The sequence below is a fragment of the Xyrauchen texanus genome, chromosome 26 (assembly GCF_025860055.1).
Source record: "Xyrauchen texanus isolate HMW12.3.18 chromosome 26, RBS_HiC_50CHRs, whole genome shotgun sequence".
Taxonomy (NCBI): Eukaryota; Metazoa; Chordata; class Actinopteri; order Cypriniformes; family Catostomidae; genus Xyrauchen; species Xyrauchen texanus.
Window position 1 is genome coordinate 30,829,270 of NC_068301.1, and position 27,008 is coordinate 30,856,277.

Sequence of the window (27,008 nt, forward strand, 5' to 3'; positions counted from 1 at the left end):
GAAGTTAAATAAATATCAGGAACAGAAGAAAACAATGGTAAATATAACTGACAAATCTAGCACGGATGAAACTAAAATCTCTAGAAAAGGCTGGTCGGGTCTTGAGCTTGTCAAAGACGAGACTAGATAATGAAGTGATGAAGGTGTAGAGAAGTATATATAGTGTCCTGGTGATGAGATGATTGAGAACAGGTGTTGATGATGAGTGATGAGGCTCAGAAGACTGGTGAGTTAGATCGTGTGACAGCAGGGGAAGGCGAGACTGATGGGAGCATGACAGTTTATTAATGGATGGGGATTTTATTAAGGTTTTTATAGATACTGCTGAGGTGGATTTACATTCACAGGTATTTATTTTGTATTTATAAGGTATTTACAAGGCAGAGACTCTGCCTTGACTAGTATGTTTATGATGAAATGAAACCAAAGTGAGATGCTCCAAAAGCCTCTGATGCATGTGTACACTGAGGTGCCCTTAGAAAAGACATTCAGTTTCAAAATGGAGTGCAGTGAACTTTAGGCCATGATTGTCTTATGTTCAATAATATGGAAATAAACAATATATTGCATTCTAAAGCCACTTTTTGTACTTCAATGTTTTACTTGTGTGCCACAATAATGTAATGCATTTTAATGATCAAAATTATAATTTTTTATTTAGAATTATTTTATCATTGTACATTGAATTATTGTTTGGAGGGCTTTTTCAACAAATGTTTATATGCGATTAATTAATCTGCATACCGTGAAATTAATTAAATAAAATGTTTTAATCGACTGACAGCCCTAATTTTTGTAAATAATACTATTTTAATTTAATGCATTTAAAATATGAAGGATGTATGTGCGGGTGTGCGACAATGAACAAGGAGGAAATATAAACAATATTTTGAATTAGTTGAGCGGAAAAACAATTACATAATTTGTTATGTAATTACTTTTTCAATGAAGTAATCAGTAGAATAATCTGATTACAATTTCTTTACAGAAGTAATTACAGAAGTAGCTTTTGTAGTGAGTTACTTTTTTGAGTAACTTAGCCAACACTGATAATAACTTGCTCTGCCACTTAAATTACTTTTCTTTAGGTTGCTATGTTGTTTAACCAACAATATAAAAGCAAATACTCAGTTTCACTCTAAAATACTGTAGCGCAAAAAACAAACTGGACACAGAAGTTGCACTTAAAATGTGTGAATGTCTTTGAAATGTATTTTAAAGAAAGATGGCACACACATTTTACAAACATAATACAATATATACAAAACAAATATAAAAAAGCAATATTAAAATGAAGACAAAAGGCATTTGGAAATGTTAGTAGAACATGTTCATAGTTAATGTGATGAACTACACCTGTGGTTACTCTGCTAGTACACCTGTATGAACTTAAGGGGAACTGTACATCCACTAAAATCTGATTTATTTAATGTTTTATTATCCAATGCAATGAAACAATGTCCAAATACTTTTTGGGGCCAGTGTAAGTCACATTACAAATGATAAATACATTGGCAAATGCCATTTCATGTTGTCTTTATGGGGAAAGAAAATACTGCAGTGAAATTAACACAATAAGATTATCTTTCAACTGAAACACCAATACTTGCAGAATTCTACAGGGAAATCTTGTGTTCTGCGAACAAAACCCATCATTTAAGGTGCTATATGTAATATGTTTACTGTACTAAATCATAAAATGACTATAATATGTCATTTGAGAATTAGGAAACATGCCAAGTTGAAATACTGGCTTCTATGATAACAATGCTACAGCTAGTATATTCTACTTTGAAGTTTCCATTCTGGGCCAGAATTTCTGTTTATGTTTTGTCCTGTGTGATCCAGCCCACTACCCACTCACCAATAGTATTTTGACACCACAGGGTTGCCAGATTTGAACAAGTTTGCAGGCAAACAACACTGCTGCAGCCAAGGAAGCCAGCAAACTAACTGGATCAGAGATGGCCGATTCCACCCAACCTAAAAAGTCTCACCATCCGTCTAAAAACCACCATGACCAGAGGCGTAGTAAAACAAGTAAAAATACTGGAGATGCCTTTTGAAGATAGAGACAGCTTAAAGCCCAGAAATCATTTAAAACAGATGCTAAGTTGGATAATTTGCATGTCAACATTCTGGCAACCCGCATGAGCTTCGAGTCTTGGGCAGGGCAGACAACCAATATTTTGAATTTGGACTTCAGAACCAATTTCAAACGCTTGTTAATCTTACATATAGCACCATTAACTTATGTAATTTCTACACTTTCTTAATCAAACTTGACATTTATTATTATTTTTCTTATGTGAATGAGTGGTTCATAATCTCTCAAATAACTGTGGATTCAAAGTGGCAGATAAACGACCCAACTAATCGTATCATTACTGTGAGGTTTTAAATTAGCTTACATCCCAGGAGGTCTTGACTTAAGAGAATATTTTTCATGGCTAGAAAAACAGTCCCAGTTTACATTAGGTGTCTTTAACTACTATGAACTAACATTACATACATACAATACAATGTACTTATTGTGTAACTACATGTTGTTCTACAAAATTCTCACAAGATTCACATTTGCTGCTACTGAGGTTGAAGTACAGGTAGGTTTAGGGGTTATATTAGGGTTAGAGATAAGGTTAACAGTGTAACTAAAAATGTCATTAAATGCAGGTACTTTAGATGTAAGTACAATGTAATAACATATATGTACATAATAAGTACATTGTATCAAATTCTTAAGTACACAGTAGTTAAAGACACCTAATGAAAAGTGTTCAGAAAATATATATGGACTACAGCACTGTGTCTCTGTAACAGCAACAACATAAACAACAAATCCGCAAACAGGCCAAAACTATACCTGACATCTGGCTTTAAAAACTCTGAATAAAGACCTATCATCACAGCAATAGTAACGACCAGCCGCATCTCTACATTAGGGACAAGTGATGTAAGCCCCACCAGAGGGGGCGCTGTTGTGCAAATTTAATGGTATCATCATAAATGTGTGATCTGCAACTTAAACATGTTTTATGTCCATTATACAATAGAAAAGTATATATTCTTTTGAGAAATTCTATTATTATTAAGGTATGTTGCATAAAAGCCATTTAATCGTTCTCATTTGCTATGCGTGGGGCTAGCCCTTCATCCTCAATGTTAATCAATGGAGATCTGGAGAACATCATGCTCATGTGCAACAAGCATTCAATGATGGCCTGAGGGGCTAGTTTGCATTTCCCCCTGAGCCAATCAAAAGCTTTGATCATATTTATGTCAGCTGTTGACATAAACATTGGAAGCTACCGCTCTTGACTGCAGACCTGTGTAGTGAACTTCATTGGTAAGTTAAAAAGTTTTTTTTTTCTAATGTGATGTTGGTTGGATTAGTTAAGCACCGTTCATCATTTCATTGAATTGTATGCCATTACATTGATCTGTTGTGTTGTTGATGCATTGGTTTGTATTAGATATCAATGACTGCTAAATATTGAGTCTGTCATTTTGTTTAGTTTAGTTTTGTTATGCTATTCATTCGAGTTAGTGAGATAATATTCACACCCTTTGACGACTTGCCTATTTGCGGTTTACTTTCACGGTCACTTGAGCTTTTTGACATGGACGTGCAAGTCTTAGTGGTGTTTTGTGCTGAGATAACATTATTAGGGATGTTTGTGTGGCATCATGATTGGAAGTCTATTTTTGGTCTAATTTTATCAGTCATATTTTGTTTTCATTTTATAAGCACTAGGGCATTGAGGGGCATAGTATCTATTATAATGACACATAAATGACAGTAGATCAGATTATATATTTCTTGATTCCCCTTGTTTAAATCTGGTGAAACCAATGAGTTCTAGTGTGAAACTTCAACCGCTCAATATGTCGCGTGATATGAGCGTGAAGCAATCGTCTGTGCTGCTATAATGTATATAACATGTGAGTAAGGGCAGCCGGTGGACTTTCTGGTGCCCTCCTAGGTAGTTGGTGCCCTATGCAGACTGTGCAGTATGCGTATAGGGAGCGGCAGTACTGCATGAGAAGCACATCTGTGAAACTCAATTAAGGCAGTTACACCAATAAAATAATGGACACTTCTGTTCTAAATGTGTTGTTTGCTCTTGTTAAATGCATGCATAATTGGCTGAAATTATGCACTACTTTTATTTGTGTTTTCTTTTTGTTATTATGCAGTTTGAGCTATATTATCATACATTAACACACTGAAGTAATGAATGATGTATGCAGTCATGATATCAGATACCCGCTACTCAAAATCTAAACACAAAAGAGATGCAAAATACCAGGTAAATGATGATGGTGCCAGTTAATACGCATCTATTATGCATATTCATAGCAGGGAATAAACAGGGCACATGCACAGCGGGAATGTGAGCGACAAAGAGTGAAGTCAAAACTGATGCACTAGGTTAAAATGTTTTTCTTGTTTCTTTTTTATCTGTCAAAATGACAAAAAGAATTTGGAATTATTCGTCAGTGTTTGGAATTATTCGTCAATTATTCGTGATTGTTTGTGTCCCACATTAATGATAACCCTGAGACGCCACTGGTAACGACAAATGAAATTCAAAACTCTTAGAAGACCAGTAAACTTTAGACTTCATGTATGACGTCACACCAGCAGATGGCCCTGTTCTCAATCATTCGGCTGAACAGTCACTGATCTGACGATCTGTTATGTCATCTTCCATTTGCTTGTCCAAACAATCCTACTCAAGCATTGTTTTGTGTCTTTTGCATGTACTTGGCAAAATCAGTTGTAGTGGGAGGCAATAACCTGAAGCTTTGGGAGATTAGCAATTGAAAACTGCCCTTCTGTCACCACACAGCTCCAATACTCTGCTGTTTAGATGTATTTGTTATGATCTCTCATCACTGTTGAGTTTTGTCTCTCTATCTCTCTTTGTTAATGTTGTCTAGGCATTGTTGGAGGTGATCTCTCCTAGCAGCCAGTACGTCCTCATCCGTCCTTTCCCCTTCATCTCCACATCTCCTCTGAGCTCAAGCTGGAAGCAGTTGAACTCCTCTAGTATGGCCTGTGTGGCCTCTGACACATGGATCTTCAGGGCTGATGGAAGTGAGATGGGTGCACAGTCAGTTATGAAATAATAACAGATACTCTTTTCTCAAAATCGTAAATAATCGCAATGATTTCAATCCAATGATTTCTGGTCAGTAGAAGTAATACTAACTAACTAATCCTAACTTTCAGAGGTTAAGATTTGTCCTTGACAAACTTTACAAGTGGACTTCAGGGGTAAATAAATGCCACAATAGAGTAGAATATGTCTGTTAAAAGTACACTGATAAAAAAGTTAACCTAAAAATGTGCTTTGTGCAGTAACATTTAAATGAACTGTTTATTCAGTTAAAAATATTATTTAACTGCACTGAATCAACCAAAATATACAATTGGTTACACCAACACATTTTTTTTAATAGTTAGATCAGGCATTATTAAATATCAAACACCTTAAATATTAAGGAATATTCTATGTTCAATACAAGTTGAATCGGCAGCATTTGTGGTGTAATGTTGACCTCACAAAAATAATATCGACTTGTCCCTCTTTTTTTCTTTAAAAAGAGCAAAAGTTGAGGTTACAGTGAGGCACTTACAACAGAAGTGAATGAGGTCAATTTTTAGATTGACTCAAAGACCCGAGTGTGACTGCTGTTTGCATTTTCGATTCCCTTTTTTGATTAGTAACTAGTAGCGCCTAAGAAAAATGCAAAAAAGAAATACATATATATATATATTTAGACCAAATAGTTTTCCTAAAAATGCATGTCCACATATGTGGACAGCGAGACTAAGTTGTGAAATCTTAATAATACCGATTCATGTGTTTGAGATTTTACAGACATTACATCAGAAATGGCCATAATTAATTCTGATTCAAAGTAAAGGTCAGCATCATCCAATCAGTTGCCAACTATGCTAAAATAAAAATGATACATTAAACATTCTTAATCTATGTCCTGATTATCATTGTCCCCTGTCTGCCAAACATATTGAGTGCTCCAAACATCATCTCAGCCTGAAACTGAACTTTTGACCAGATGTTAAGAGTGAATGCACTTGGATACATAGGAAAGCTATAGGATGCTCCCTCACTCCCTAATTAGTGAATGACTAAACCTCCATTGTGCTGTCTGTCTGCACTAGTCTTAGAACAGTTTGAAATGCACCTCATTTCATTCTAACTCTGAATAAAACCTTTGAAAGCAACATTTTCCAGCTTTTGGATGCATCCACTGATTCTCATTGATTCACAGTGAATATAGGATATTTTAAAGAAAATTAGCCTATATTTTAAGTATGTTGTCATTGTCTTTAACAGCGTGCCATTTCACAATAAATCTGTTAAATTCTTAAAATGGCATATCACATGAATCTAGAGACTCTTTTGACTCAAACAGGTTTCAATGTACAATCTTAATTAGGTTTCTTACCAGATGTAGTTTTGTTGAAATTTCTCCCAAAGACAAACTCAACTGAGATCGGTGCCATAATGTTTTGTCACATAACTCGGTGCATTGAAAGTTTAATCCTTTAATGACAGCCAAGAGTCTCCTGAACTGAGATCAGTTGGTTTATATAAAATAAAATTATGTTTAGCCTATAGCGAAGCCAAAATGTAATGTCCACGCACGTGGACGCGGGGTCTCAGGAGGGTAAAGGCAGAAAAGTGAAGCTTATAATTCTATAAAAGCACTTAAAAGTATTCTTCTGTTAAAACTTGTGTATTATTAGTTACATCATCATAACAACAAAAACATATTGTTTAAACGTATTGTTTACGTCTTGTGGCTAAAAAACTGTGAGTATTTTAACATATACAGATTGGCCCCATTCACTTCTATTGTAAGTGGCTCACTGGAACCCAGATTTTTGCTTTTTTTTTAAGAAAAGGAGGGACAAGTCTAAATCATTTTTTTGTGGTAATCAACATTATGCCACAAATGCTGTTGATTCAACTTAACTTGTATGGAACCTGGAATATTTCTTTAAGATAACAATTAAAAGTCACTACTTTACAGTGTACTGAGTAAAAATGCTAAATACAGGCATCTCACCTTCTCCATTGGACTCCATGCGTGAAGCAGTGTTGACTGTATCTCCAAACAAACAATAGCGTGGCATCTTCAAACCAACCACCCCTGCACACACGGGGCCTGAACACATCACAAAACACACCAACATACACATCATCATCATTGGTCAATAGTTCCCATTAGTCAGTCACGAAAGAACAGAAATGCTTTGAGATTTGAGGTCATACAGGGTCTCTTTCTTTCACTTTGCCTCATGACTCATGCTGCTCACCACTGTGGATGCCTATGCGTAGACGCAGCTGCTGGTTTGGACGGTGACGGATTCGGAAGGAGTGAACAGCCTCTAGTAGAGCCAGAGACATGCGTGCGATCTCTCGGGAGTGTAGTTTGCCATTCCTCATGGGAAGACCTGACACTACCATGTATGCATCACCAATGGTCTCCACCTGGGGGAGCCACACAAAAAGGCATAATTAAATGACACTTTCCATAAAGTCAGTGAAATGGTGCTTAACCTTCATAAAACCATTGTTGTGGATGTAGCCATCCATGACATGATGAAAACCTTTTTAACAACTACATATCATTACTACATTACATGCTTGATAAATCCAGATCCAAGGAAAAATATTAGTAAAAAGTTTTCACAGTATTATTATTAGATATGATGTATTGATGTATGACGAGCAATGGATGTGCGCTCCCTCCTGTTTGACCTCAGTGTTAGTAATTAAATCAGTATAAATTGATTCAGAATTGTATTAGCTCCAGAAGAACATGATCTGTGCATGTGCTCTCTGTGGGTCCACCACGGTTTTAAATAATAATAATAATAATTTGTCTTGCATAAGTTGACATTTAGTCCAAACACGTCCATACAGTGTGTGCATGCATGCAGGAGAGAGAGATTTAGAATATGAATTGATTTTAGATGGCCAGATGTATATTTGAATGATTTAAGAATACATTTATTACAAATTATTTTAGGTTACTGTATACTGCTTGTTATGATTTCTATGCTGCTAAATCCCTCACCAGGTTGCTATATTAGCACATATATTATTAGCACAGAGTACTTTCATTTTAATCATTCTTTAATTTTGTTGTAACTGGTTACCATTTGGATAGAAGGCAGCGGAACCCTGGAACCAGAATGAAAAAATACAGTTTCTGCTAAGAACTTACCTAAATGAAAAACATTTTATTTTTAGACCCTGACAAAAAGTAGTTAATGTGTGCAGTTTTTCAGACGCTAAAATACGCCATTTGTAGGTATGTCAAATATATGCCATTTGTAGGTTGATTTAATCTAATGATTACTATCAATTTGTGTACTTTTATTTTGAAAATTCCTGTTCAGTTCCTAGTTTTGTCACATCCTGTTTTCCCTCCATGTTTTGTATCTGGGTTTAATTGGTTCATTGTTTGATTACCTTGATTCAGTTCTTGTTTGTCATTGGTTTTAGTTAATTATCTTGTTATCCTGTTTCAGAGTTCTGTTTGTTGATTGGCCTTGTTACCCTTGTCCTTGTGTATTGAAACCCTGTTTGTTCCTTCATTCCCTTGTCGGTCGTTGAATGTTGTTGTATGTGAATGTTATGGTTGTTTCTCCTGCCTGTGGATGTTTTTCATGTTCATGTTGTTTTCCCCTCGTGGATATTTCTTTGTTCCTGTTTGTTTGCCCTCACTTTGATTTATAATAAAGAACCTGCTTTTGGATCCGCACCTCCTCATCTGCCTTCACTCCTACATTCGTTATAGAACGACCGACCACACTATGGATCCAGCAGTTCAGCAAGCGAACTACCAGCTGCTTTGCCTAAAGCAAGAGGACCGACCGATGGAGGACCACATCCGTGACTTCCTTGAGCTGGCAAACATCTCCGACTTCCCGGACTCGGTCTTGGTGGTTTTGTTCTGGGGTAACCTGAACCCCTCACTGAAGGAGCGGTTGCCACCGGCGACACTCGGCTGGACGCTCTGTGATTTTGTGGCGGAGACGCTGCTCGTATGCGGCTCGCCACTTACTGTGGATGTTGTGGATGAGGATCCTGCCTCCCTCCCACGGCGGTGACTCTCCAGTCGTCCCTAGCTCTCCCTGTCACGCCAGCCCCTACGGTCAGTGTGCAAACCCCACGCCTGTTGCCGTCATCGAGCCTGCATGGTCCACTCGTCTGCCCGAGGAGGGTGAGAAGACGGGCTTCTGCCTCCCGGTTAGCGCCTGCCCGGTCTGCGAGCCAGAGCCCGCGATGTCACGGTGAGCGAGCCAGAGCCCACGCATGTCACGGTGAGTGAGCCAGAGCCACGCATGTCACGGTGAGCGAGCCAGAGCCCGCGCGTATCGCGGTGGCGAGCCAGAGCCCGCGCATGTCACGGTGAGCGAGCCAGAGCCCGCGCATGTCACGGTGAGCGAGCCAGAGCCCGCGCATGTCACGGTGAGCGAGCCAGAGCCCGCGCATGTCACGGTGAGCGAGCCAGAGCCGCATATGTCATGGTGAGCGAGCCAGAGCCCGCGCATGTCACGGTGGCGAGCCAGAGCCCGCGCATGTCACGGTGAGCGAGCCAGAGCCCGCGCATGTCACTGTGAGCGAGCCAGAGCCAGCGCATGCCTCGGTCACCCAGCCAGTACCTGTCGCCTCAGAAGTCAATGAGCCAGCGCCTGTAGCCTCAGATATCCGTGAGCCAGCCTGTAGCCTCAGATATCCGTGAGCCAGCGCCTGTAGCCTCGACCGTCCCAGAGCCAGCGCCTGTAGCCTCGACCGTCCCAGAGCCAGCGCCAGCAGCCATGACCGTCCAAGAGCCAGTGCCTCCCAGGCCTTCCAGGGCTCCTCCTCCCGAGCTTTCCAGAGCTCCGCCTTCCGAGTTTCCCGAGCTTTCCACAGCTCCGCCTTCCGAGCTTTCCCGAGCGTTCCACAGCTCCGCCTTCCGAGCTTTCCCGAGCTTTCCAGAGCTCCGCCTTCCGAGTTTCCCGAGCTTTCCAGAGCTCCGCCTTCCGAGCTTTCCAGAGCTCCGCCTTCCGAGCTTTCCAGAGCTCCGCCTTCCGAGCTTTCCAGAGCTCCGCCTTCCGAGCTTTCCAGAGCTCCGCCTTCAGAGCTTTCCAGAGCCCCGCCTACCGAGCATCCTGAGCTTTCCAGAGCTCTGCCTCCCGAGCTTCCCAGAGCTCCACCTCTCAAGCCTCTCGAGCCTTCCAGGGCTCCTCCCCCCGAGCCTCCCAGGGCTCCGCCTCTCGAGTCTCTTGAGCCTCTCGAGCCTTCCAGGGCTCCGCCTCTCAAGCCTTCCAGGGCTGCTCCTCCCAAGCCTCCTAGGGCTCCACCTCTCAAGTCTCTCGAGTCCTCCAGGGCTCCGTCTCAAGTCTCCCGAGCTTTCCAGAGCTCCTCTCGAGCCTCCTGGGGCTCCGCCTCTCAAGCCTTCCAGGGCTCCGCCCCTCAAGCTTCTCGAGCCTACCAGGGCACCGCCCCTCAAGCCTCTCGAGCCTTCCAGGGCTCCGCCTCCTCCATGGCTCCAGCCTCAGCCTACTGCTCCTCAAGCCTCTCGAGCCTCCCAGGGCTCCGCCTCCTATGGCTCAGCCTCCTACTGGCTCCAGCCTCCCACGGCTCCGCCTCGAGCCTCCTACGGCTCCAGCCTCCTACAGCTCCGCCTCCCGAGCCTCCTACGGCTCCGCCTCCGGCTCACGGCCTCCCAGCCTCCCGAGCCTCCCACGGCTCTGCCTCTCCAGTCTCCTACGGCTCAACCTTCCTCGACTCCACCTCTGAAGCCTTCCAGCTCACCGCCTGAAGAACCTCCTACGGCGCCACCTCCCTCGGCTCCGCCTCCTAAGCCCCCCACGGTCCTGCCTACGCCTCCTTCGACGCAGCCTCCCAAGTCTTCTACGGCTCCGCCTCCGAAGTCCTCCTTGGCTCCGCCTCACGCGGCTCCACCGGTCCCTATCTGGCGGCCACCACCCAGGTCCCCCAAACCTACCCACATCCCGTGGTCAACCCCCAGGCCTCCTGAACCTATCCTTGCCCTGTGGCCCGCTCCCAGGCCCCCTGAGCCCGTCCTTGCTCTGAGGCCAGCTCCCAGACCTCCTGAACCGGTCCTTGCCCCATGGCCATCTCCTAGGCCACCTAGATCGGCCTCTATCCTGTGGCCTCCTCCTAGGCCCCCTGAGCCGGCCCTTGCCTTATGGCCAGCCCCCGGGCCATCTAAACCTGTCCCTGTCCTGAGGCCGCCTCCCAGGCCTCCTAGACCTGTTCCCGTCCTGTGGCCTCCTCCCAGGCCTCCTGACCCTGTTCCCATCCTGTGGCCGCCTCCCAGGCCTCCTGACCCGGTCCCAGTACTGTGGCCTCCTCCCAGGCCTCCTGACCCGGCCCCTATCCTGTGGCCTCCTCCCAGGCCCCCTGACCCAGTTCCCGTCCTGTGGCCTCCTCCCAGGCCTCCTGACCCGGCCCCTGTCCTGTGGCCTCCTCCCAGGCCTCCTGAACCTGCCCCTGTCCGGTGGCCTTCTCCCAGGGCCCCTGACCCTGTTCCTGACCTGTGGCCTCTTCCCAGGCCCCCTGACCCTGTTCCTGTCCAGTGGCCTCCTCCCCGGTCCCCCAGACCTATCCTTGCCCGGTCGATACCTCCCTGGCCCCCTAACCCTGTCCATTTGTGCCCCCGTGGATTGTCTCATTTCCCCCTTGGACTTCCTGCCTGCCCTCTGTGCCCCCTTGGACTTCCTGTCTGCCCCTTGCACCTCCGTGACCTGCCTGTCTGCCCATGTGCCCACTTGGACTGTCTGTTTGCCCCTGGTGCCCTTATGTTGTTTTTGTGGGTTTTTGTCTTTGTTTTTTTGTTTCAGGATCGTCTGGAATCCGATCCTTTTGAGGGGGGATTCTGTCATGTTCATTGTTGTCCTTTGTTCTTTTGTGTACTTTTATTTTGAAAATTCCTGTTCAGTTCCTAGTTTTGTCACATCCTGTTTTCCCTCCATGTTTTGTATCTGGGTTTTATTGGTTCATTGTTTGATTACCTTGATTCAGTTCTTGTTTGTCATTGGTTTTAGTTAATTATCTTGTTATCCTGTTTCAGAGTTCTGTTTGTTGATTGGCCTTGTTACCCTTGTCCTTGTGTATTTAAACCCTGATTGTTCCTTCATTCCCTTGTCGGTCGTTGAATGTTGTTGTACGTGAATGTTATGGTTGTTTCTCCTGCCTGTGGATGTTTTTCATGTTCATGTTGTTTTCCCCTCGTGGATATTTCTTTGTTCCTGTTTGTTTGCCCTCACTTTGATTTATAATAAAGAACCTGCTTTTGGATCCGCACCTCCTTGTCTGCCTTCACTCCTACATTCGTTACACAATTACAGATTGTCAAAATTATGACACTGTTGTATGTTTTTAATTGTTAAGATTTAGTCGAGAAGGTCAAGACCTCTGAGGCGGGATTGGCCAAATTCAAAATTTTTGGTGTTTAAAACTACCCACTTTTTATGCTATGTTAGTTTTCACAATTAAAAACATGGGATGTGTGCCCCATTTGTGGAAAGTGCATTCACACTGACAAGCAAGTGATTGCAAGAATTGTCTTAGCCACACAAAGCACTAATGACTTTGAACAAAAGAATAGAATGAACAGAATGACTGCCTATCATTACCTTGTAAACGTCAAAATTGTCAATGATTGCATCAAAACAAGTGTAAAGATCATTCAGAAACGTCACCACCTGTGGGAAGAACAAATCAACATAATCTATTGTAAGGTAGAGTTCAATACTGCACCAGTCATGATGTTTACACTAAACAACATAACAAATGATCTTGTAATTTTTGCCATGTGTCCTTGTGGAGTGTTTAGTAAATGAGCCCTGCTGTGGTGGAGTGTCTGACCTGCATTGGCGTGCTCTCGGCTGATAATGCGGTGAAGCCCACAATGTCACTGAAGTAGATGGTGACTGAGTCAAAGGCTTCTGCCTGCACCATCTCACCTCGTTTCAGCTGCTCTGCCACTGAGCTAGAACACCACACATATACACACAATGAGATATGGCTTGGCTAGACTCTCATCCTAGACAAATGTAAAAAAAAATTACAATTAATTTACCCACATTTGGAAAGTCTGATTAATTTTAGTGAAGCGCTTTTTCAGGCTGTTTGCTTCACCTAACAGGTTCAATCAAATAATCCACATTTTTGTTCGGAATAGCAAACAATACAGGTACAAAAATGTATCCTGTGTGCAAAATGTGAATTCTTGATATGCATAGAATACCAGGATGAGATATTATACATGACAAACTGTGAAGTACGGTACACAATACAGCACATTGTGCTGTGTACTGTACCCCACAATGCTGAATGCTCAACTTGAACTTCATTTTCAAAGGTCAGTGTTGAACTCACTGTGGCAGAATCTGATAGAGCAGAGCTTCAGCTTTACGTTTCTCCTCATGGTACGCTTGCGTTCTCTCCTCCACCAGCTCCTCCAGGTTATTGGCATACTGTTCCATGCGGGACAGCAGGTTATCCAGAATGTTGGAGCCATATCCACTGTGGGACACACAGAGGGCGAGGCAGTTATGAGATGGGTGTCTGTCTTATCACTATAGCAAACACACTGGGGTTAAAATAGCAAAAACTGGGTTTATGAATAGGCCGGCACATAATTTGTGCACACAGATTGCCACAAAATTCTCCACAGATTTCTGCATAATTCAAATGTTCCTTTTTTTCTGGAACTGGTTTCATAGTTGACATGACATGTCAAGCTGTGACTGCAGTGTCCTGCTGTGTGATTTTCTACACTTCATCTAAAACAACTTAAAAAAAAATATATAATTATTTTATATGCAGTTTTTATAACCTCACATTAACTGAGGAACTACAAAGAAGTTATGTACTTTTAGAAAAAAATTTTTTTACACCAAAGGCTCTTTAAGTGAACTGCAAAGGTGAAAAACTTGACATGAAATACTTTTGCAAATTTGGCATGTTCTGCTACATTATGTGCAGTATAAAATTACACTGAATTGTTTTTAACCTTAACATTATATACTGTTTATAAATCAGGCCTGCACAATTAATCAAATAAATAATCGAGATTACAATTACAGCTGCCACAATTATCTAATCATGAAAAGTGTCAGTTATAGCAGTTCATGTAGGTGGTTGATCATTTTAACCAATCAGATACATGTCCATTGCTTGCTCCTGTGTATAATTTATAAAAAATGTGCATAACAGCTTTCTTTTTTATGCTTCTGATAGGGCCAATGCAAAATAGGTTTACTGATATATGAAACAGCAATAAAGTAATTCAGGAACACAGTTCTTAGCTTATTACAGATTTGCCAACATAAAGAATACGGCTTGCAGTTGATCCTCCACAAATAAGTATTTAAAGTAAATTCTATTAATCGTAATTAATCGCAATTACAAAATCAATGAAAATAATCAACAATTATAATTTTTGTCATAATTATGCAGCCCTAATAGGAGTTTAATATATATAAACACCTTTTTCAGGACAAAAATCCTAATAACTTTACAGATCTTTATTGTAAAGTGCTTGTTCAATGAATCGTAAACAATTAATGAACATGCACCTGTGGAACGGTCATTAAGACACTAACAGCTTACAAACAGTAAGCAATTAAGGTCACAGTTATAAAAACTTAGGACACTAAAGACACACAAAATAAAGATGCCCAGGGTCGCTGCTCATCTGCGTGAACGTGCCTTAGGCATGCTGCATAGAGGCATGAGGACTGCAGATGATGGCCAGGGCAATACATTTCACTGTCCGTACTGTGAGCTGCCTAAGACAGTGTTACAGGGAGACAGGAAGGAAAGCTGATCATCTTTGCAGTGGCAGACCACGTGTAACAACACTTGAACAGGATCAGTACATCCAAATATCACACCTGCGGGACAGGTACAGGATGGCAACAACAACTGCCCGAGTTACACCAGAAATGCACAATCCCTCCATCAGTGCTCAGACTGTCCGCAATAGGCTGAGAGAGGCTGGACTGAGGGCTTGTAGGCCTGTTGTAAGGCAGGTCCTTAGCAGACATCACCAGCAACAATGTCACCTATGGGCACTGTAAAGCAAACAATGGAAAGGAGGAGGCGAGAACCGGCTTGACAATATACATAATATTTTAATGAAAAACTTAAACAAAAGAGTTTCAGCGGCTGGTAGGGGTCTCCTCCACCCCTGGCAGCGGCCCTGACTGCTCCAGGTGGTCGGCTAGGAGCCCTTCTCCCCTTGCATAGGAATTGTCGGCGACCAATTCCTACGCTTCAAGGCGGCCGAGCTCCTCCGTCCCACGGAAGACGGCCGCCTTCCTTGGTCTTCGGCACCAGTGTAAAGGAGTTCAATGGAAAGGAGGAGGCGAGAACCGGCTTGACAATATAAATCATATTTTAATGAAAAACGTAAACAAAAGACACAAACATAAACACATGATGGTCAGCTGCCCGTAAACGTTCTCTCTCTCTCCCGCACCACCATCCGCAGTCAGCCTTTATCCCTCTCAGTGGCTGAATTAGACTGATAAGGGACCGCGTGTGTAAAATCACGACCCGGCCCCACCTTCCGCCCTGTCACAGGCACAAACCCACCTTCGCTGGACCAGACAGGACTGGCAAAAAGTGCTCTTCACTGACGAGTCGCAGTTTTGTCTCACCAGGGGTGATGGTCAGACTCACGTTATCATTGAAGGAATGAGGATTACACTGAGGCCTGTATTCTAGAGCGGGATTGATTTGGAGGTGGAGGGTCTGTCATGGTCTGGAGCAGTGTGTCACAGCATCATCGGACTGAGCTTGTTGTCATTGCAGGCAATCTCAATGCTGTGCCTTACAGGGAAGACATACTCCCACGTGTGGTAACCTTCCTGCAGGCTCATCCTGACATGACTCTCCAACATGAGAATGCCACCAGCCATACTGCTCATTCTGTATGTGATTTCCAGCAAGACAGGAATGTCAGTGTTCTGCCATGGCCAGCGAAGAGCCCGGATCTCAATCCCAGTGAGCACGTTTGGGACCTGTCGGATCGGAGGATGAGCGCTAGGGCCATTCCCCCCAGAAATGTCCGGGAACTTGCAAGTGTCTCGATGAAAGAGTGGGGTAACATCTCACAACATGAACAGGCAAGTCTGGTGCAGTCCATGAGGAGGAGATGCACTGCAGTGCTTAATGCAGCTGGTGGCTACACCAGATACTGACTGTTACTTTTGATTTTGACCCCCCCTTTGTTCAGGGACACATTATTCAATTTCTGTTCATCTGTGAAACTTGTTCAGTTTATGTCTTAGTTGTTGAATACATTTTATGTTCACAAATGTTTACACATAAGAGCGTAAATAAAAGCAGTTGAAAATAAGAGGATGTTTCTTTTTTTGCTGAGTTTATATACACATGTATATACAGCATACATCCACTGAGCACTTTATTAGGAACACCTGTACACCTACTTATTTATGTGATTATCTAATCAGCCAATCATGTGACAGCAGTGTAATGCATAAAATCATGCAGATACAGGCCAGGAGCTTCAGTTAATCTTCACATCAACCATTAGAATGGGGAATAAATGTGATCTCAGTGATTTAGACTGTGGCATTATTTTTGGTAACAGCTGGGCTGGTTTGAGTATGTCTGTAAATGCGGATCTCCTGGGCTTTTCAAGCACAACAGTCTCTAGTGTATAGAGAATGGTGCAAAACAAATAAAAAAAACATCCAACATCTGCAGATGGAAATGGTTAGACTGGTTCGAATGGAAAGAAAGTTTACAGTAACTCATAATATGTACACTGGTGGCCAAAAGTTTGGAATAATGTACAGATTTAGTCTCTTATGGAATGATATTGGTACTTTTATTCACCAAAATGGCATTCAACAGATCACAATGTATAGTCAGGACATTAATAACGTGAAAAATTACTATTACAATTAGATTTTTTTTTCTTAAAATAGTTCTCATCAAAAAATCCTCCACGTGCAGCAAAGACAGCTTTGCAGATCCTTGCCTCCTGACAGAATACTACCTGCTCCCCCCCGCTGTGAAGGTACCCCACCAGGTACGTCAAATGCGATCTTAGTACCCCTCGCACGGAGCTTGGACGTGTGGCTTTTGCTCTCCAACCCGTCGTGCTGGCTGGCCAGGACTATCCGACTCGGCTAAGCGATTCAGTTCGCCAGGCGCCCTCCACGTTTCAGCGGCATCTGCTTCACTTCGGTGCACAGCGAGAACGCCAACATCCTGCGGGCGGAAATTGCAACCCTTTTACACAAGGACGCGATAGAGCCTGTCCCTCCAGCCGAGGTGGAGATGGTTTTCTACAGCCTTTACTTCATCGTACCCAAAAAAGGAGGTAGGTTTCGCAGCGGTAGACCTGAAGAACGCTTACTTCCACATCTCAATCTTGCGCTGACGCAGACCCTTCCTACGGTTCGCGTTCCAGGGCCGAGCTTTTGAGTACAAGGTCCTTCCCTTCAGCTTGTCCCTGTCCCCTCGTGTCTTCACGAAGGTCGCAGAGGCAGCCCTTGGCCCGCTAATAGAAGTGGGCATCCGCATGCTCAACTATCTTGAGGACTGTCTGATTCTAGCTCACTCATGTGAGTTACTGTGTAACAGTAAAAAAGCAAGCCCTCCCCGGTTCAGAGCATGGAATTAGACTCAGTCTCAATGACAGTGCACCACACAAAGCATATGCAGTTGGTGCTGAATTGCCTCACCTCATTCAAACTAGCACTGCAGTCCCTCTAAAGCAATTCCAGAGGCTCCTGGGGCATATGGCATCCTCAGCGGTGGTTGCGCCGCTCGGGTTGATGCATATGAGACCACTACAGCACTGGCTACAGACTCGAGCCCCGAGATGGGCATGGCGCCACGGCACATACCGTGTGATCTTCACCCCTTCCTGCCATCAGCTATTCAACCCCTGGAGAGACCTCTGTTTTCTGCGGACAGATGTCCCCCTACAGTAGGTGTCCAGATGCATCGTGGTCACCAGAGATGCCTAAAAACTGATTTGGGGCACCGTGTGCAATGGGCATACAGCTGCCAGCTCCTGGACAGGACCACGTCTACATTGGCACATCAATTCTCACGCTGGGGAAAGCACGTCTTGATCCATTCAGACAGCACCGTGACGGTAGCATACATAAATTGCCAAGGCGGCGTGCACTCTCATCAAATGTCACAACTCGCCTGCCATCTCCTCGCTGCATGCCACTCATCTCCCAGGCAGCCTAAACACGCCGGCGGACACACTATTGCAACAGGCCACGCTCAGTGGAGAGTGGAGGCTCCACCCCCAGGTGGTCCAGATGATTTGGGACCAATACTGCAAAGCACAGGTAGACCTGTTTGCTTCCCAGGAAAACTCCCACTGCCCAGTCTGGTATTCCCTATCGGAGGACAGACACGCTGGCACACAGCTGGCCCCGGGGGATGCGCAAATGCGCATTTCCCCCAGTGTGCCTACTTGCACAGGTGCTGTGCATATTAGGGGTCATATTAGTGGCTCCTTACTAGCCCACTCAGACTTGGCTCTCGGACCTCACGCTCCTCGCGACAGCACCTCCCTGGCAGATTCCCCTGAGGAAGAACCTTCTCTCTCAGGGACGGGCCACGCTCTGGCATCCACACCCAGACTTCTGAAACCTCCACGTCTGGCCCTTGGATGGGACGCGGAAGATCTAAGTGGCCAACCACCAGCTATCGTAGACACGATCAACCCACCAGAGCTACCACCACCAGGCAGCTCTACGCCCTAAAGTGGCGTCTGTTTGCAAATTGGTGCTCTTCCCGATCAGAAGACCCACAGAGGTGCGGGTTCGAGCACACTCTATGAGGAGTGTGGCATCCTCGTGGGCACAGGCCAACGGCACGTCTCTAGCAGATATCTGCAGAGGGGCGGGTTGGGAAACACCCAATACTATTCTATAAACCCAAGATTATTCTATAATCTTCGGGTTGAGTCGGTCTCGTCTCGTGTTTTGTCAGGTTCGAGCACGTAGAACTCGGTAATACGGAATGGCTGACCGGGTGTACCACTTGCACATAGCGCCTTTCCCCTCTTCTGAGGTGAACACGTGCCTCTCTTCCAGGCGAGCCCACAAAACTCATGCTCCCTGGATGTCCTTCCTCCCTAGCCCTCTGGCTCGTGAATTCAGTGGAGGAATTACCGACCAGACCCACTACGGGTACTAATTACTCTGTACTGGAATAGGTGCTCCACAGGTGCCGGTTATCACGGTAACCCTGTGTCGTATTTTCCGCGGTACGATCCCCCTCTCGGCGGACCTGCATCTCCCTTGGGCAGTCCCCTCTGTCCCCGGTCGCAGTGTTTGTAGAGCTCCTCCCTCACTAGGCAGGACCTACCACCGCGCCACTCCCATGTGTGGCTTGTAAGCCCATGTGACGTATTTGCCACATGTTGACCTCCCCAGCCAGGGGAGGATGTGGTCTCCGTGGGGTGATTTCCCACTGACAGAATAGGATCGGAAGAGAACACCTTCCCCGATGAGTGTATAGTGTTCGATGGCCCCAGCCGCATCTATCACTCTATGGGAGAAAACATAGAGAGAGAAAAGGCAGCGGGAGTGACAGAAGAGGAACGTCTAGGTTACTGTCGTAACCCCCGTTCCCTGATGAGATGTTGTGTCACTCTTGCCACAACACTGTAATAACCGCTGTAATGGCCGAACCTTATTCTCGGCTCCTCAGTGCAAAACCTGACTAAAAGGATGCACGATTCCCTCCTTTTATACCTGTATGGAGGGACATGCAAATTCTGTTTGCCAATTCTCATTGGCCTTTTCTCAAAGATCAGAGGCAACCAAGGCTCTCAATAGAGACCCCTAGTGTCACTACATTGACACAATGTCTCCTTCCCTCCATCAGGGAACGGGGTTATGACAATAACCTAGACGTTTTGCTGCTTGTAGTCCATATCTATTAGCTTTAAGGTCATCTATATGCTAGTGTACTTATAAAAGTTGACAAAATCTGTTTTCAGAAGATACGCATTTCAAATCTATAGTTTCTCTCTTATGGCTATAAAGACTTAGCAATATCCATGTCATCACATAGAGGTTCAGAAACCTTGTTCTGTTTGCGTTCATGGGCTGGTTATAGATTAATCTTGTCAGTTGTTAGATCATCGTTCGGTTCTCAAGTCTTTAGAAAAGCTGACTGGTATTGAGATCGCATCTCAAGTTTCCCCGTTAAGCAGATCTGACTGTGAACTAAAGCACATTGGCTATTTTAAAAAATTGGAATAGCATTTAACTCATTCAAATAATTTACAATTCAATAACTACACTGAATTTAACTAGTCAAGCCAAAACTTTTATTACAAATTGTGAAAATCGTGAAAAAGAAATGATGAACAATCACTCCACTTAAAATATATATGTTCTCTTCTACCTACCTTTCAACCTAAAATCTTGACGTTGATACAAAAAATTGACTTATGTGTCCACTACACAAAGCATTTTTGAATCTTTTGTATTGTGAGGTGATTAGTATGGATGTGTGTCAGGTACCGGTTATTCTTGCGGAGCAGAACTTTAATCTGGCTGAAGTCTGGTCTCTCATTGAAGTCTTCTGACCAGCAGCGCTGCATGAGCTGACCAATCTCATCACTGTGACTTTGAGGACACAGCAGTGGTCGCAAGTATGGCCACCGGCCCTCCACCACACACTCTATGACCTCTGAAGAGGAGAGAACAGTGAGAACAGCCAGCAGCAGCAGAGAGAAAAAATATCAATAAACATTAATACGCTTTTTCCATGTGTCTCTTTCACACAAAAATTACCATGTTAACCAAAATTTCCACAGAACTGCACTGCAAAAACATGATTACGCAAAATGATCCCAATAAGCCACCACTGTCACCCATAAATAAATAAATAAATAATAATAATAATATAAAAAAACATATTTACAAGAACAACAAAAAACACAAAAGGGGAAACACATACAGAAATTAGCATATACAGTTTGAATTTCTCTTCTTTCTAAATTTTTTGAGTGATCAGATGCATCATTGGGGTTGACAAAAAGAGTGAGAAAGAAAAAGACAGGGATAGAAAGTGCAAAAATTTGAGAAACAATGTGAGCAAAAGACATGAAAGTGTCATTCATGGGTCTTGAGCTGATCTTGGACTTGACAAATCTGTTCACAGCTATCAACACGTGTAATAATGACTCAACACTGACTGAGATATGGCTATGCTGTCATGACCATCAGTGACCGTCCCACTCCATATCTCAATACACAGAGAAACATGAAAAAAAAGCACCTTTATTTTCATCCCTGTGCATTTCTTCCTATTTATTGCACATCTTTCTAGAATACTTGCTTCTGATTGGTCAATGATTTTGAATGTCAATAATGACCGTTATAGCAGTGCGGTACTGTGTAACATAGCTTTGCTCACATTCTGTATCTCGTGTTACTCTGGAGGCTCTACAAATCAGCTAAGAAAATAATTTCAACTCAAATATATATTTCATGTCCATGTACCGTAATTTCCGGACTATAAGCCGCAACTTTTTTCCCATGCTTTGAACCTCGCGGCTTATACAATGACGCGGCTAATATATGGATTTTTCCCGCTTTCAAATTTTATAAAAAAAACAAAAAAAAAAACATTCTGTGACGTGCTCAGTTTTTTGGCGGCGTGAAGCTTTCATTAGACCAATGAAATTGCCGAACGGGTTAAGGTCAAAACAACTTTTTTTGTTTACTGTTTAGATTAAATCGAGCACGCTCAAACTTCCCATCATTCTGATTACGGTAGTAATTTTGTCACCCTCACCATGGCAAAGACATGGAGAAACGCATATGATGCTGCTTTCAAGTTGAAGGCGATTGATCTGGCTGTTGGAAAAGGAAATAGAGCTGCTGCACGGGAGCTTGGTCTTAATGAGTCGATGATAAGACGCTGGAAACAGCAGCGTGAGGAACTGACTCAGTGCAAAAAGACAACTAAATCTGAGGCTATTCAACTCCGACACCGAAGGAGATGACTTCAGTGGTTTCATGTGCACAGGAGGAGGAAGATAGTGACCAATGACTTTCTTGGTAGGCTACTGTTTACTGCAAATGTTTTATTACAAGCCGTGTGTGGCAGCGGGGCCCCCCAGCGGGGGCGTGGTCAAGCGCCCGTCCGGGAGAGAAAAGCTGTAAGGGCGCTTACACCTGCGCTAAATTATGTCTAACACCGGTGTCTAATTTCAAGTGCCCTGCTTCACGTGTCCTTCTTGGGAAAACTGTCACACGGGGACCAGTGTGACAGTTTTCAGCAGGGCACTTGACGTTCCAGGTAAGGCTTTTAATGGCCACAGCAATGTTTACAATCAATTTTATAAAGTTTCTCAATTCTTCTATGCGCCAACACTAGACTGACGTGTGTCACTCTCTCAGCTCTGTGGCTGCTGCCTTTTTATGCCGCTCTCCCCATGCTTACTGAAATTAGACACCGGTGTTAGACATAATTTAGCTCAGGTGTAAGCGCCCTTACCGCTTTTCTCTCCCGGACGGGCTTGACCACGCCCCCGCTGCCACACTGTGTTTCGTTAAAGCCTATTTATTTTGTTACAAGCCGTGTTTCGTTAAAGCCTGAGTAAAGTTCATTTGTTTCAATGTACCGGTAGGCACCTGCGGCTTATAGACAGGTGCGGCTTATTTATGTTCAAAATAACATTTTATTTAAAAATCAGTGGGTGCGGCTTATATTCAGGTGCGCTCAATAGTCCGGAAATTACGGTAGTTAATTATTTGGTAGCCATGTAATAAGCAGGATAATGTACAGCTAGCCTGTCATTATCGCAAAATAAACCCTTTCAGTGTGATGCAAGATCTGGAAATACAAGATTATTAGTGGTAGTAGTTGCTACAAAACATTAGACAAATAAACTATATCACATGGTGAAAGAAATGTATATTGTGATTACTACATTAACCCTTTAATCTCTAATAAGAGGGTGTTTTTAAAAAATTCTGTGGCATACCCAAAATTAAAGGAGCAATATGTAACATTGACATCAATCGTTTAAAATGGGTACTGCAGTCCAAATAAATTTTTTGGAGTGATTTGTCTCCCCGTCCCCTCCTCCCCAGACTCGAAGCTCACACGGGTTGCCAGGTTGAGGACACACAACAGGAACGAGCAAACTGACAATAGCAAGCAACGAGCCTTACAGTACACCGCAAAGTTGATCAGCTAATGTATACGTTTGCAATGTTTTTATTGTTTGCAAATTATAAAGCTTTAGTACAGTAAATATATTCCATATTTCACATTTAAAGGCTTATAACAAAATATATATATATATATATATATATATATATATATATATATATATATATATATATATATATATACACTGTATATATATATATATATATATATATATATATATATATATATATATATATATTATACTATATGGACACACTTTATATTAGATGGCCTTAACTACTATGTACCTATTATGTACATACATGTTGTTGCATTGTAATTACATTTAAAGTACTTGTATTTAATTACATTAGCATTTACACTATTAACTTTACCCCTAACCCAAACCTTACCCCAAATCCTAACTCTAATCCAAACCCTCACCCAACCCTTACTCCTAAACCTACCTGTACCTCAACCTCAGTCTCAGCAAATGTGGGAATTTTGCAGAACAATATGTAGTTACACAGTAAATACATTTTCTTGTATGTATTTCATATTAGCACATCATAGTTAAGGCCACCTAATATAAAGTGTGACCACTGAGTAAAATTCTGTGTTGATACAACAAAGCAATCAAAAGCTATAGCATTACAAATATAATTGATCCTATTGTCCAAAAAATATTTCCAATTGTCCAAAAGCCTCTCCAAACAAACAAAACATAATAATTGTACATAAGAAATAATTACACATGCAAATGCAATGACTAAAGGTATGCTCTCTCTCCAAAGCATGCAGGCATGAGTAACGAGATCTAATTTAGTTCCATTCTGTGTCATTTGAGTCATCATTGAGTCATGTGCTTGGCTCTATCGTCTGGTGGTCATATGTAATTAGAGAAAATGATCTTCTCTGCCCATATTTGGATGACTTCCAACTTTAGTTGCAGTGATCTGAATCCTAATATGGATGGTTTAGCATTCCATTATGCTGGACGAAGTGCAACATAATTTCCGATGAAGTCATCTGATCCAGGAAAGCTAACATGTGTGCTGTCTGCACATTGTGCTTCATGTGGATTATCTAATGATCTATGATTCAGATTGTGTTGTGTGTGAGATCGTTTGAAAGATTATTACCTCCTTTAAGTACTGGCAAGTGATATTTTATATTCTTTTTATTTTTTGTGAAGTTATAAGCCAAAACACAGCCTATAAGCAACACCTGTTTACGTGTAACATGTATGTCAAAGAAATGCACTTAGCTATAACTCACTATATTTTTGCATTGGAAAGTACAGCTTCAAAGCATTAAAATTATACCTATTCTGTGTTGGTATGTTAGTAATTAGTATTTTGATTATTATTTTTTTCTTGGCAGGCCCATTCAAGCTTAAAGGGTTAAATAAACTAATTATCAGTGATAATTGCAAAGGCAAGCAGCACTATTACTACTGACTCTTTCTAAACAGTATTGCAGGACACCAGGTATAAACAAGAATCTCTTGCATTTTTCTTTTCAGAAAGTGTAAAAATGTTGTTGTTGTTATTTTTTTTTTATTAATAAAATTCTATTTATTTTTTCAACATTGGTGTATTTCATCATAATTGCTGCCTTTGTTAGGTGTATTAGGCATTCTAGGTTTATTTTTATTAGCATAATTATTTGTACTTGTATAAGAGGCACGATATGTGAAGCTAAAGCACTTCTGATATATGAATGTAAATCAAAACAATAAGCCATGGGAGGCTGTGTTAACTGCTGTACAAACACTGTAGAAACACTGTATGACACAACCTCCCATGGCTTATAAATTTATTCCTTGCCTTATTCTTTATGTTTCGCTTTATGCTTTATCAATTAGTCTTCCCACGTTATTGTGCAAAAACTCTTCTGTCCATCTCCTACATTTGGTGTAACGTGATAATGACAGTGTCTCTCATATTACTGCCTCCAACTCCCTTTGTTCTCGTGGTGAGTTGGCACACATCCAGACACTTAAACGCAGCCACTGCTATGTGTTTGCTGATCCATTTATAAGTATGGGTGACATCGCTGAGTTCATGTGTGGACAAAGATGGAATGTATATAAGATAGTAGAAGCCTTCACCTTTAAATACAATTTTTGGGTTCAATACATCTTAAGCTCTGTGGACAGCATCTGTGGCATACTGTCAATTACAATAAAAAAATATTTCAACTTGAAATGTGTTTACAGAAATGCAGTTACATTGGAAGTCTATGGGCACCAGAGGGTTTTATTCAGTGAAATAAAATTATTATTTGAGCTCTTTAGTCGTCTAAATTTTCATTTGGGACTACTTTTCTAGGTGGAGGAACTTTTTGGTTATGTGTTACCCATGTAATTTCCAGTGTATTTTTGCTCCAAGTAAAAAGAATGTTTCATCACATTTCTTCTTTGTATATCTTTGGACAGAAATTATGGCAAAAAAGTTCTGCATTTACTGTTTTTTTTTTAAAATGGATTATAAAAAGAGAGAGACAAAGAGAGCTGTTACTGCTGAATATGACTTTGCACAAACACAAAATACTTTAAAATTTAATGTACAGCATAACTTAAAACTGATATCTTAATATCTTGAGCAAGCAGATTTGGGTGCAGACACAAATATGAAAGGACAAAAAGAAAAGTGACAAAAAGTCACCTGTGTTATCTGTGTAATTAACACGTTAATTTAGTGCGATAAATTATATGAAAAAAAAATTAATCATGCCTCCGACCAGTACGTAAATTCCTTAATAAGGAATGTTTCTACTATCGGAGTGATACAAGCTTGATGTACCACCTTTATGCAGTAGGGGCAGTCAGCGTGCCAGCTGTACTGGCAAGCTGCCTCATAACATTTTTTAGTAATTTGCTCATAAAACGAACCTTCCTGAAAACTTTCTGCAAATTCACAAAAGCTTCATACTCCCCAGATTTGTTAATAAAACGTGTGTATGTTAGTGAATTCCAAATATTTGTAAAGAGGGTGCATGTGCATCTTCATTCACAATTATCATAATCCTCACCCATGAAAACACCATATAAGGAAAGCACCAGACTCGTCAGTAAATGCTGTTCCCTTCCGATTCAGATCACTCAACATTGCGACAAACACTACTGGGAAATTCCATCGACGACTTACAATAAAGGCAGTCTTGTGATTGGCAATGGTGATTAAGCCCTGCCCCTTTAGGTGCACAATTGGCCTATATAAGCGGTAAGAAATCATAATTTCTTCAGACATGCTTCTCGGTAAACTGGTTCTTCCCTTAGGATGCTTGCTGTTGAAAAACAAAGCGCTTTAGCAAGACATCACCCACTTCCCACAGTGTTCGGGAAGGATATTTTTTATCCTTTTCATATATATATGTATTAATGTATATCAATAAAGAGGCGCTAGCATGTCATCCGCAAGTGTTCTGTATGTGAGTGGCACATACCATCATCAGATGAATATGAGAGATGCATTCACTGCCAGGGCAGGGCCCATGCCATAGCCAATCCAAAAAGTGCCATGACAGAGTTATGGAAGTGACACGAAATTCGTGGTTACTTCAAAATGACGTTGCTGGTCCCACAAAGTCAACGGTAACTCAGTCTGATGACTCACTGCTCTACTTTGGGTCAATGCTCAGTGGAGAATCCAGACCCTGCTGCTCCAACTTGCTGGGAGGCTGCATTATGTGTTATTTCTTTATGATGTTTACAAACATTGTTCTCTAATTGTTCTCATTGTTGCACACAAGAGA

At 42.3% G+C, this 27,008-nt stretch overlaps 1 protein-coding gene across 1 annotated transcript in view; it reads right to left on the reverse strand.

Annotated features, from left to right (window-relative positions):
• Positions 1-999: 999 nt before the first annotated feature.
• LOC127620085 (atrial natriuretic peptide receptor 1-like) overlaps positions 1,000-27,008 on the reverse strand; it is a 179,887-nt gene continuing 153,878 nt past the window's right edge. Inside the window, exons 16-22 of the mRNA XM_052093181.1 lie at positions 20,606-20,774; positions 13,443-13,589; positions 12,930-13,053; positions 12,698-12,766; positions 7,355-7,529; positions 7,105-7,203; positions 1,000-5,092 (exon numbers count right to left, since the gene is read on the reverse strand). Of these exons, the coding sequence (XP_051949141.1) occupies positions 4,941-5,092; positions 7,105-7,203; positions 7,355-7,529; positions 12,698-12,766; positions 12,930-13,053; positions 13,443-13,589; positions 20,606-20,774 (935 nt within the window). The 3' untranslated portion in view covers positions 1,000-4,940. The remainder of the gene's footprint in view (positions 5,093-7,104; positions 7,204-7,354; positions 7,530-12,697; positions 12,767-12,929; positions 13,054-13,442; positions 13,590-20,605; positions 20,775-27,008) is intronic.